This window comes from Larus michahellis, chromosome 11 (genome assembly GCF_964199755.1).
Source record: "Larus michahellis chromosome 11, bLarMic1.1, whole genome shotgun sequence".
Lineage (NCBI taxonomy): Eukaryota > Metazoa > Chordata > Aves > Charadriiformes > Laridae > Larus > Larus michahellis.
In genome coordinates, this window is record NC_133906.1 from 1542986 (window position 1) to 1555807 (window position 12822).

Genomic DNA, 12822 nt, shown 5'->3' on the forward strand with positions numbered 1-12822 from the left:
TGTGGAATTGTGGCAGCTGTCAAGTTGCAGACGTTTGGGCAGTTTGTCATCGGTTTGAGGGGTGCCTTTTCACTATCATGAGCTGAGGTTATCATTTAGAGAATGTCCTTAATTTTTGGGTCTCCCTTCTACTTTCCTTGTGGCAGAGGTGTGTAAGGGAGCACTGTGCACTGTCCAGCTTTCTCAAGGCTTTTGCAGAACATGAGGGCTTTTTTTCTGTCCGGCTTCCCCAGGGATTTCTCATAGTATTAGTTAAAAATGTCCCTTAAAATCAGTTCTCCTTTCCTGAAAATGTTTTTTATTTTGATGAATGAACCAGTGATTCTACAGGTAAGTTGCTCATTCCTGAACAGGATGAGTACTCTTGTTCCTGTTTAGTTGTGTGATCTTCACGTTCAATTGACTGAATGTTACCTGGGCTGTAATGCCTATAGGTTTGGAGCAGCAAAGCACCACTGCCTGGTCTTGTTCCTTTCCTGATTCTTCCAGGCACAATTTGAGCGGGTGGTAGCAAGGATGGATTGAGGAGGGACCCTAATGTGTTTCACGGAGTGGTTGGGTTGGGTGATGAGGAAGTGATCTCTGTGAAAATGTTGTGATGTCGCCTCGATGGCTTTTGTTTGGCTGTGTGACAGTTGTCCCATGCTGATGAAAGAGAGGTATTCTGTGGGACTGCAATGCATTTCTTTGAGTGGATGTGTTGGGCGTCAAAGGGGATGTTCTCAATAAAAATGCCATGGTGTTGCCCTCGTGGTTTTTGCTAGGCTGTTAGGGTTGAGCGTGCTATTGTGAGGGGACTAATGTTCCTGGGTACTGAGGATCTCGGTGTGTTGTAAGGGATGGGCTGTAAATTCCCTGCCGAGGGGCAGAAGGCCCTCCAAGCCTTCAATGGAATGCCTCAAACACTCACAAGGAAATAAATAATGCAGGCCTGGCCTTCAAAGATCTGATAAGGCTAACACTTCTGGCGTCTGAAAGTGTAGGAGAACTGTCTTGTGAAGACAGGATGGTTCTGCCACTCCTGTGGTGAGCTTGCTAGTTTTCAGTTCTCAAGGCCGTTGTGTCCGATGAGTGACCTTTGCTTCATCATCTGTGAAATGCATATGAAAACGCACAGCCCTGCATATGCTAATGAAGATTATAGAGATCATGCTAAACATGTATGACTATGGCACTTGTCTCTCCACCCAAATCATGCTACACATCACCTGGGAGAAGGGAGAAACCTGAGACGAGGCTGTCCTCAGCAAGGGGGGTGGACCATGCTAATTCAGCAAACATAAAAGGGGAAAATCAGTGTCCCTAGGAGGGAACAAAGAAGAAACAAAAGAACATAGTGCCTGGGAAGATTCTTCCCAAGAAAGAAGATTGTGCCTGGGAAGATTTTTCCAAGAAAGAAGAAGATTATGCCTGGGAAGATTCCCTGAAAAAGACACTGGAACCAGGACTGGTGATCTCTCTCTCTCTTGTCTTTTTCTACATCTTTTCCTTTCTCTATCCCTCAGTTTCTCTTTTCTCTTAGAATTGGTAAGTAACTGCTTGCCATAAGTTGTCCTATACCTGTTGTTAAGTAACACAATGCATACCTCATCACTTGCCATAATTTTTTATATACCTAACCAATTATCATGGACTTGTGAAGACCTATACTAACCATTTTGTAAGCTAATAAATGTTTCTATATGGACCTTGAGATTTATCTCATCTTAGTCCGCACTGTTGAGAATTTATGAATCTGAAGTCACTGACCCCCCCTTTTTACTGAGACTGGGACACGACATGTATTGTTCTGGCAGTGCATGCCTGTCTGAAAGGGAATGGAAGAGCTTGACTTTGAGTGTGCAGGTGGTAAAAAGAGCCTGGAAGAATCGAGGTATATGAAGAGCTGTTGGGAGCAGTGGTTGCCCTGTGCTTTTTCAGCCTTTGTGGAGGATTGTGGTGCTGGTCTGTGGTGGGTTTTAGTTTCCAAAGGAGAGACTTGGCTGTGTTGTGTGGACTCTGAGGAGCCTTTTTTACCAGGCGTCCAAATATCTGGGTATTGGGCTTGTGTTTCAGAGTGTGGTGGTGGATTCTTTTGTGATGTAGCAGAGCTGTTCTTTGCCATATGATTACCTTACTCTGTTATTTGCTGGGTCCTTGAGATGGCTGATATGCTGCAGAGTGTGTTCTTCTTTGAGACGATGAGGGGAGGTGCAGGTTCAAAGACTGGAGGAAAGCAGGAAGGTTGTTCCCTGTTTGAAGGATGGAAGGTGGTAGGGAAGAGGAATGAGAGCTCTAGCCAAAGGGAATGGCTGTGGCTAATGGCAAGTGTGGTGTATATGTTTTAAAAACTTTTTGATCACAGAAAAATGCATAGAAGATAGAAGAATGGAGGTAGAAGAGAAGGGAAGGCAAGGAGAAGGCAGGTCAAAAAAAGAAAAACACCAAAGATGAGAGAGGATGGAAGAGCAAAAGAAAGAAGGGAAGGACAGAATCTGTGCAAGTAAGAAACAAGCAGGGAAGAAAGAGAAAAAAAGAAAGATAGAGAGAAAGGAAGAAAGATAGAAAGAAAGAAGAAACAGGAAAGAAGGAAGTGATGACAGAGGAGATTACCAGCATGCACCAATGTTCTCTCAACACGATGAATGGGGTGGAGGACCTCAGCATCCTTAGTACTTGGAGACGCTGTGTAAGTCTTGATGAAGAGTGGTGATGAGAAGGAAAGAGGGCTCTTGCCTGAAGAGATGTCCATGTTTTATTGCGAGCATGGTGCAGACCTTTAGTAAACATCTTGGTTAAGGAGAAAAAGAAAGGAAGAGGGAACGGCTCGACTGTTTTTGTATAAACAGAAAAGATCAGGAGGCAAAAGTGAGGCCGGGCAGGGAAAAAAGGAAAGAGAAAAAGAAAGTGTGAAGGAAAGAGAAGAGAGAAGAAAGAAGAAGCAGGAGAAGAAAGGGTAGGAAAAAAGGGAGAAAGAGACTGGCAGAAAGAAGAAGAGACTGGCAGAACGGGAGGAAGAAGACAAGGAAGGAGTGTAGGAAAGTAAAAAGAAAGAAAGGTAAAAAAAAAAAGAAGAGAAAGAAATGCAAGAGGAGACGATAAAGGAGATTACCAGCACGACGTCAATATCTCTACGCTCTGAAAGGAGTTGGTCCCTAACAGCCTCCACCTTAGATAAAGTACCGACCTCAGGCGCCGATGTCCCATAATTAGTGCTGATGGTCTTTGAGACTGTCTTTGATTGTCTCCCCCGGGGCGCCGCAGCCGGCTGGGAAGCTGCCAGCGGGTGTGAAGAGACAAGACTGGAAACGAAAGAGAAGGGGGAGGCAAGGATAGAATACAGCAAGGCAAGACCGAAAAGGAGAAGGAAGAAAGAGAAGGAAGAAGGGTGAAAGAGAAGAAAGTAGCAAAAGAAGGGGGACAAGGATGACTTGCAAAGGAAGAAAGAGAGAAACGAAGAATAAGAGATAATTGAAGGAAGAACGGAAAGGAGAAAGGAAGAAAAAAGGAGAGAAAGGTATCTATGTAAGCAAACAACAAGGAAAATGGAGGGGGGAGGGAGGAAAGGGAGAAAGAGGGAAAGAAGAAAAAGAGCAGAAGGAAGAGACGAGAGAGGGTATTAAGAGCCTGGGTCCGGGGACACGGTCGGTGGCGGGGAGAGTGTGAGAGGTCGGAGCAGCACACGGTGTCGCTGCAGGCTCAGAAACAGCGTGGGAGCGTTGAGGCGGCTCCGCCCCGGTGCGGCGGAGAGCCCGGCTGTGAGCGCGGGGGGGCGGCGCGGGGCGGTGAGGAGAGCCGGTGCGTCCGGGCGGCGGCGGGGAGCCGTGCGGGGCCCGTGCGGGCGGCGGCGGCTGCTTGGGCAGCGGCGATGGGCGTGAGTTGGTGTTCCGTGTTGCGGGTGGTGGTGGTGGTGCAGGCGGCGTGGTCGCTGGTCGCTGGTCAGGTGCGGTACTCGGTGCCGGAGGAAGCCAAGGCCGGGACGGTGGTGGGTCGTCTGTCGCAGGACCTGGGCCTGGAGGCGGGCGATGCGGAGTCGCGGCGCCTGCGTCTGGTGTCGCAGGGCCGTCGTGCGAGCGTGGAGGTGAGCGGGGCGAGCGGGGCGCTGGTGGTGAGCTCGCGTCTGGACCGGGAGGAGCTGTGCGGGAAGAGCGCGCCGTGCGCCCTGCGCCTGGAGGTGCTGGTGGATCGGCCGCTGCGCGTCTTCCACGTGGAGCTGGAGGTGACCGACATCAACGATAACGCTCCGCTCTTCCCCGCCGCCCGCAAAAACCTCAGCATCGCGGAATTCACTACGCTGCCGGGGTCCCGGTTTCCGCTGGAGGGCGCGTCGGATGCAGATATCGGAGAGAACGCGCAGCTCTCCTATACACTCAGCCCCAGCGAGCACTTTACACTCGATGTTAAATCCTCTGATGAAATAAGGAAATCTGTGTTCCTGGTACTCACGAAACCGCTGGACCGCGAGACTTTGCCTATGCACCGTTTGGTGTTGACGGCGAGTGACGGTGGCCGTCCGCCGCTGACGGGCACGATGGAGCTCTTGATCTCGGTGCTGGACGTGAATGACAACGCGCCCCAGTTCAACCAGTCTGTGTATAAAGTGCAGCTGCCGGAGAGCGCTGCAGAGGGGACGCTGGTGGTGCGTGTGAACGCCACGGATCCAGACTTGGGAATATATGGGGAAGTGCTTTATGAAATTGATACTATTGTTCCTGCCTCGGCCTCAGATGTATTCAGCATCGATGCGAACAGTGGGGAGATCAGACTGAGGGGCGCCCTGGACTTTGAGACAGTTACTTTCTACGACCTACACGTTAAGGCGAAAGATAAGGGGACGTCCCCGCTATCGGGCCATTGCAGCGTGGAGCTGGAGGTGTTGGACGTGAACGACAACGCGCCGGAGGTGTGGGTGACGTCGCTGTCGGTGCCGGTGTCGGAGGACGCGGCGGTGGGGACGGTGGTGGCGCTGCTGAGCGTGTCGGACCGGGACTCGGGGTCGAACGGGCGCGTGCGGTGCGCGGTGTGGCCGGCGTCGCCGTTCGGTCTGGTGTCGACGTTCGCGGGGTCGTACTCGCTGGTGCTGCGGGAGGCGCTGGACCGGGAGCGGGTGTCGGAGTACGAGGTGGAGGTGCGTGCGGAGGACGGCGGGTCGCCGCCGCTGCGCGCCAGTCGCGGGGTGCGTGTACCGGTGTCGGACGTGAACGACAACGCGCCGGCGTTCGCGCAGGCGGTGTACACGGTGCTGGCGCGGGAGAACAACGCGGCGGGCGCGGAGCTGGCGCGCGTGTGGGCGCGGGACCCGGACGAGGCGGGCAACGGGCGCGTGAGCTACTCGGTGTGGGAGGGGGGTGTCGGGGGCGCATCGTCGGGCGGGGGGTGGCGGTCGGCGTCGAGCTACGTGTCGGTGGACGCGGAGAGCGGGCGGCTGTGGGCGCTGCGGCCGTTGGACTACGAGGAGGTGCAGGTGCTGCAGTTCGAGGTGCGTGCGGTGGACGCGGGGGAGCCGTCGCTGTGCGGCAACGCCACGGTGCAGGTCTTCGTGGTGGACGAGAACGACAACGCGCCGGCGCTGCTGCCGGCGTCGGGCGGCGGCGCGTGGTCCGGGTCGTCGTCGGAGGCGGCGTCGGTGCCGGGGTCGGGGTCGGTGTGGGCGTGGGCGTGGGCGTCGTGGGGGACGCCGGCGGGGCAGGTGGTGGCGAAGATCCGGGCGGTGGACGCGGACTCGGGCTACAACGCGTGGCTGCGCTACGAGCTGTGGGAGCCGCGGGGGAAGGGCCCGTTCCGCGTGGGGCTGTACAGCGGCGAGGTGAGCACGGCGCGGGCGCTGGAGGAGGCGGACGGCCCGCGGCAGCGGCTGGTGATCGTGGTGCGTGACCACGGGGAGCCGTCGCTCTCGGCCACGGCCACGCTGAGCGTGTCGCTGGTGGAGGGCGGCGAGGCGGCGCTGGCGGCCGCGGGCTCGTCGTCGTCGTCGTCGTTGTCGGGGGTAGGGCTGCGTCCGGCGGAGGGCGGCGCGTCGGTGTCGTCGTCTGCGGCGACGAACGTGTGGCTGGTGGTGGCGATCTGCGCGGTGTCGAGCCTGTTCCTGCTGGCGGTGGTGCTGTACGTGGCGTCGCGGTGGGCGCCGCGGGCGGCCGTGCTGTCGGGGCCCGGTGCGGCGACGCTGGTGTGCGCCAGCGAAGTGGGGAGCTGGTCGTACTCGCAGCGGCAGAGCCGGAGCCTGTGCGTGGCGGACGGCGCGGGCAAGAGCGACCTGATGGTTTTCAGCCCCAACTTCCCGCCGCCGCCGCCGCCGCCCGTGCCCGCGGCGAAGGAGACGCATCCGGAGGCGCCCGCTCTCCTGGACACGGTCAGTGGCCCTCCCTTTCTCACCTCTCGCCCCTTCTAACCCTCCCGTCCCGTCCCCTGGGCAGTCGCTGTTGGGAGGTGGCCGCATCCCGCGGGGGCGGTGGGTGGTTGTCGGGTGCTTAAGGATGTGAATGGGACCTGTGAATGGGACCCTCTGCCTTCGCGTCCTTGCCTCAGCCCCTTCGGCTTTTGCTTTTTTGGGGAAAATTAACTGTATTGCAGCACCCACTAGCTTTTACCGATGCAGCTGAGATTTACTGTTGCCGGTGTGAGTGTGATTGCGACGAGAGGTGCAATGTCATCGGCTTGCTGGTGTGTAGCATTTCCACCCGAGCTTGCTGAAGGAGTGCAAGAGTCTCAGGCTGTGGTGGTGACGGTCCCCCTGGCTGTATTTAGTGCTTTATTGCACTTATCAGACACCATTGCTGTCTGAAGACTGTGCTGGTTGCAGCTGTGGTTTCTCGTCGAATACTCTGTCCTCCTCTTCTTTGATTGTGCTTTTCAAGTTTGTGACTCAGGGTGACCATTGGACTTCAGGATCTTCTGCCCCCGTGCTGTGATTTTGTGATATTTATTCACCCACCAGAGTCTTTCAGAAAGTAGGGATGGCGTTGTGGACTTTTCCTATGTTCTTTTTCCACCTGTGGTGTTACTTTACATTCTAGAATAAAGTGTTCAGGGAGGGGAGTGTGACCCAAGGTAGGTGTCAGAAAGGGGAATTTTCTTTTCCTGCTGCCCCAATCCATGTTATAGATTGCCGTTCCTGTGTGGAGAAGTGACAGGATATGATGTACGCAGGGCTCTTTTGAGAGTCTTTCAGTATTTGCATCAACATTGTCAGCCTTATGGAAGCCCTGGAAACCTTCTTTTCAAAAAAAAACCCCAAATTGTCCCATACGTTAGATATTATCCATTGCAGTGCTGTGCTCATCAACATTTGGGTTGTTCTCTCACAGAAGGAAACCTATGCCCATTGCCAGAGCTATCCTGACACCATCTCTACAAATAACTGTGTAACATTTCAGATGTGTAACACAGTGCCGAGGTGTGTAACATTTCCATCTGGTATAGCTGAAGCATTGCAAAACATGAAGTGTCATCAATTACAGCGAGTCTGTTGAACACAGTGTATATGATACCATCTCTAGGTTTTTTATGGTGCTCTCACTGATGGGAATGTTTGTGGACTCGTGTTCCTGACCAGAGAAGTGGCATGATGTACGCTGGCTTTTATGATGTTTTTCAGGATTTGTATCTGCAGCCACACCGTCACAAGAGACCCGTAAACCTTCTTTTTAACACAAAAGCCCTACCAACCAACAAACAAATCCCCTGATAACAAAACCCCAAACCCCAAAGTCTCCTACAGAATCAATAGAATCTGTTGAATTGGGGTGCTTGTCAATGTTTGGTTTGTTCTGTCATAGCATGAAATGAATGATGCCGATCCACAAGAAGGGCTGGAAGAAGGATCTGGGGAAGTACAGGCCTGTCAGTCTGACCTTGTTGCCTGGGAAGGTCATGGAACAGATCACCCTGAGTGCCATTATGTGGCACATGGAGGACAACCGTGTGATCAGGCCCAGTCAGCATGGGTTCAGGAAAGGCAGGTCCTGCTTGACAAACCCGATCTCCTTCTGTGACAAAGTGACCCGCTTGGTGGATGAGGGAAAGGCTGTGGATGTTGTTTATCTTGACTTATGTAAAGCCTTTGATAGGGTTTCCCACAGCATTCTGCTGGAGAAACTGTTTGCCCGTGGCTTGGACGGGAGTACTCTGCGCTGGGTAAAAAAGTGGCTGGAGGGCCGGGCGCAGAGGGTGGTGGTGAACGGAGTTAAATCCAGTTGTCAGTGGGTCACGAGTGGTGTTCCGCAGGGCTTGGTACTGTGGCCTGTTCTCTTTATATCTTTATGAATGATCTGGACGAGGGGATCGAAGGCACCCTCAGTAAGTTTGCAGCCAACACCAAGGTGGGTGGGAGTGTGGACCTGCTTGAGGGTCTGCAGAGGGATGTGGACAGGCTGGATTGATGGGCTGAGGCCAATGGCATGAGGTTGAAGAAGGCCAAGTGCCGTGTCCTGTTCTTGGATTACACCAACCCCCATGCAGCACTAGAGGCTTGGGGCAGAGTGGCTGGAGAGCTGCCTGGCAGAAAAGGACCTGGGGGTGTTGGTTGACTGCTGGCTGAATTTGAGCCACCAGTGTTCCTAGGGTCTGCAAAAGCTGGAGTGAGCCCTGAGGTGGGAAAGGAAACTATGTCATGTTTCAGAGGTAAATGTGGGAGTAGGGCATGTCCATCTCTTGTTGTGAAGGGTGACCTTGAGCAGTGGGAAGACTTGTGTGAAGGAACTGGAAATCCTTGGGAAGACCATGGTCCATGTCATAAGGCAATAGTGGGAGATGATCTGTTTGTCTTGAGAACACACATCCCAGAATGGGGAATGGAGGATGCCTAGAGAAGCGCATGAGACAGGAAGGGCACCGAATCTTCCTGCCCAGGATCTTCTCACAGGCTCCCAGGGTGTCTGAAGTTGGAGCCCTTCTGTGTCTTGAGATAGCGTGCGATACTGACATGCCCACAATGTCCTGTGAACTTGCATTCCTGGCTGGACTGGTGGCTTGATGTGCACTGACCTGTTTTGATATTCTTTCGTTATTTGCATTAGTAGCAACACCCTTAAAAATTGCCTGGAAATTCTCTTTTCAACAACAAAACCCCTCTCAACCCAATTGTGCTACACAGTAGATATCATCCGCTAGATTGGTGTTCTTGTCAACAAGAGGGTTGGCTTCTCTCAGCATGAAATCAGTGCCTATTGCTATTAGAGTTGTGCCGACATGACCTCTACAAAGACTATTGCTCTCAGGTCTGTAACATTCCCCTCTGAAATTGCTGAAGTATTGCCTGAAGGGTCAACTGCCGAGAGTTTGCTGGACACCATGTGTATGGTACTTTCTGTATGTTTTTTATGGTGCTGTCATGGATAGTAATGGTAAACAAAAGTCATTTGAGCATTTAGGTGGGAAAGGGAATTGTGGCATGTGACAGAGGTGAACGTGGCAGTGGCACTGTGTAAGGCCTGGCCATTACGTGACGTGAAGGCTGCCCTTGCTTATTGGAAGCCTTGTGTGAAGGAACTGGAAATTTTTGGGAAAACAATGGGCTGTGTCATAAGAGGACAAGAATGGGAGATGATGTGCTTGTGTTGAGAATGCATGTCACAGACTATTGAAGAGAGGATGCCTAGAGGAGCGCACGAGTCAGGATGGGCAGAGAGTGTTGCTGCCAAGGCTCCTTTCTCAGGGTCTAAAGGCATCTGGAGTTGGAGGCCTTATGGATCTTGAGGTAGTGTGTGGTATTGAAATGCCCGCAATGTCCACATTTCCTACCAGAGACAATCCCTTGTGCTGCTGCCTACCCGAGGTGGCAATATGTTGGTAAGTGGGGGTTGAGGTGCAGACTGTGGAATACTGTTTGATGAACACTTTCACTGCTGTCTTGGGAAAGGTGTTGTGGGAGGGTAGTGCTTCAATCTGCTGTCATTGTGTTGTGGTGGGCGTGTAAATGAGCTTCAGCAGCTGTTGATATTGTCATGATGGTTCCTTGAGCCTCCTCAGGAAGGATTTGTAAGGGCAGAGAAGGAGTTTGACTTCCCCTACTTTTATACTTGCACCAGTGGCATCGACAGAGATGGTGTGTCCTCTTATCACCAATGTGTTCTGATACATGCACGTACATGCAAAACCCTGCAGAGCAGCCCAGCACTGGTTTTCTGTCATAGAAAAGGTTTGGAAATCCTTGGGCAAGCCCAAGAGTCATGTCATAAGCATACAAGAATGGGAGATGTGCTTGTCTTGAGAACACATGTCCCAGAGTGGGGAATGGGGGATGCTTAGAAGGAAGCATGAGGCAGGATGGCTTCAGAGTATTCTTCTGCTGGATGCTTTCACAGGCTCCAAAGGTCTGGACTTTGAGGACTTACCGGTGTTGTGACAGAAAGTTGCATTGAAATGCTCACAATGTCTTTTGAGGTTAAGAATATCTTGCACCAGAGACAGCCCCTTGTGCTTCTGTTGTCCTGATGTAGGCTCTGTGTTGGTAAGAGGGGGAGACATGCAGACTGCTGAATACTAGCTGATGGACCTTTTTCCACTTGTTTTGGGAAGGGTGTAGTGGGAGGGTAGAGCTTCAGTCTGCTGTCCTTGTGTAGTGGCGGCATCTGTAGCAGCTTCCACCACCACTGATGTTCCCATGATGATTCTGTGCTCCGCAGGCAGGATTTTTAAAGGCACACGATGATGAGGTGGGTATAATTTTTGTACTCTCGAATACCTCTACTTGTGCACCTGAACAGGGGCCTCGGTAGAGAACAGTCACCTCAGTAGAGATGCTTTGTCGTATTACACATGACTCCTTCTGATATGTGCAAGTACACACCAAACCCTGCAGAGCTGCCCAGCTCTGCTTTTCTATGGTACAAATTTTCCTACACCATTGATATTGTGAGCACACTTAGACTTTAGCATTTGGTGTGTTTCTCTTGAAGAATCAAATCTGTGTGGACTGGGATCTGAGGTGTCACAGCTGTAATGACAGAATCTTTAAGAACTGTAATGTGCAGCTCTGTGGAGTTTGCACCTGAAAATGCTGAAAAGGCAGAAAGTACTTTGTGTGAAGTTCAGGCATCTGGGAAGAGTCTGCCAAAAAGTGAGTGCCTTTGCATCCATCTCTATAGTCTTTGTGCTGATGATGAGGGAAGATGAGGATGTGTAAAGGCCTGGGTCATTCTCCGCGTGGTATTGAGGGCTGGGGCATGTTATTTTGTTGGAGCAATGTCTGAGTACTGCGGCAGTGATGCTCTTCGTGTCATGGAGTAGGGCCTGGGTATGCATCACTGGGAGGGTGACTTTGACTGAGGAAGAGTCTTTCCTGAGGGAAATGGAGGTGCTGGGTAGAACACGTTCTGTGTCATTGGTGAAGTACTGGAGAATGTCCATTTAGCTGGAAATCTCATTTCCCATGGCATGTCATAGAGGATGCCAATAGAAAACCTTGAGAAGAGGCCTGATGCACTGAGTTGCGTGCCCAGGATCCTCTCAGGTCCTCCTGAAGTTCTGACATCAGTCACCCTTTTGTCCTCCATGGTATTCATGTGTGATATGAAGACATCTGCCACTATTTCCTTTAATTATTTGCTCCTGAATGTGGTATGTTGTTGGTCCAACAGGTGGTTTTTGAAATTTGGATCACTTTGTCTGCCTTATGCCAAGCACTCCTCAGTCATCTCTGCGCTCATCTCTCTTGGTAGGCAGGGGAAGAAGCACTCTCAATATTCAAGATTGTGCCAAACCTTGCGTTTCAATAAAATGGAATTGGGTTCTTTGGTTTTCTTCTCTCAGCAGAAATTTCCACGCATTTGGTTTTCCTTCTCTCACATTGACAGTGTGCTGGTAACCATGAATGAGGTGCAGATGATAAAATTTTCACAGCTGCCTGATTACAAAGCTTTGGGCTGTTTGGCATCAGTGTGGGGGAAGACTTTTCCACTGTCTTGAGCTGAGGTTGACGTTGAGAGAATATCCTTAGCTTTCAGGTGTCCCTTCTGCTTCCCCTGTGATAGAAGCACATAAGCACTGATTGTTGCTCAGTGATTTTGAGGCTTTTGCAGAATGTGATTTTTTTTCTGTCCAGGTTCCCCAGAAATCTCTGATAATGTTAAGGGAAAATGTGCCTTAGAACCAATTCTCCTGCCCTGAAAATGTTTCTTATTCTGGAAAGTAACCACCAGTGATGCTACAGGTGAGTCGCTCTTACCTAAAGAAGATGAGTCTGAGAGATGTACTTTTGTTCCTCTTCAGTGGTTATATCTTTATGTTGGATGGACTGAATATTGCCTGGATTGTAATGCTAATGAGTGAGAGGTGTTCTGTGGGGACTAATGCCGCTGGATACTGTGGTTCTGGGTTCTCTGTGTGTTGTTCTGGCAGTGCATGCCTGCCTGAAAGGGACAGCAAGAGCTTGCCATTCATTGTGCAGGTTGAAAACGAGGCCAAAAGAATAAGTCTTCATCTAGATCCATGCAGAGTTCTCAGGAGCTGTGGTAGCCCTGTGCTTTTTCAGCCTTCCTGGGGAGTTGTCATGGTGGGTTGTGATGGTTTTGAGTTCTGGAAGGAAAGACTCCCTTGTGTTCTTTGGACTCATTGGAGGCTGTTTGCACAGATGCCCAAGCCCCAAGTACCTGGACTTGTGTTTCTGAGGGTGGTGGATTCTGTTGTGATGCAGCAGATCTGTTCTTTGCCATATGATTGCCTTGCTGTGTTATTTCATGGGTCCTCGAGTGGACTGGAGGCTGAAGAATGTGGTCTTCTTTCAGAAGGGAAGGTACAGGAGCAGACAGTCTGTATTGCATAGGCTGTAGGAATGCAGGAATGTTGTTCCCCTGCAGAGGCATGTAAGTCGGAAGAAGAGGGGAATGGAAACTCTTGCCGAAGGCC

The 12822-nt window shown here is 51.6% G+C and overlaps 1 protein-coding gene across 5 annotated transcripts in view; it reads left to right on the plus strand.

Moving 5' to 3' along the window:
• Positions 1-12822, plus strand: part of LOC141749921 (protocadherin alpha-C2-like) — a 175749-nt gene that overhangs the window by 17505 nt on the left and 145422 nt on the right. The window contains exon 1 of one of the 5 annotated variants that reach the window (XM_074604221.1): positions 3530-6328. The exons of 3 other annotated variants lie outside the window; for them this stretch is intronic. In XM_074604221.1, the coding sequence (XP_074460322.1) occupies positions 3848-6328 (2481 nt within the window). In that variant the 5' untranslated portion in view covers positions 3530-3847. Of the gene's footprint in view, positions 1-3529; positions 6329-12822 lie in introns of those variants that run through there. One more of the 5 variants, XM_074604218.1, reaches the window with a different exon arrangement.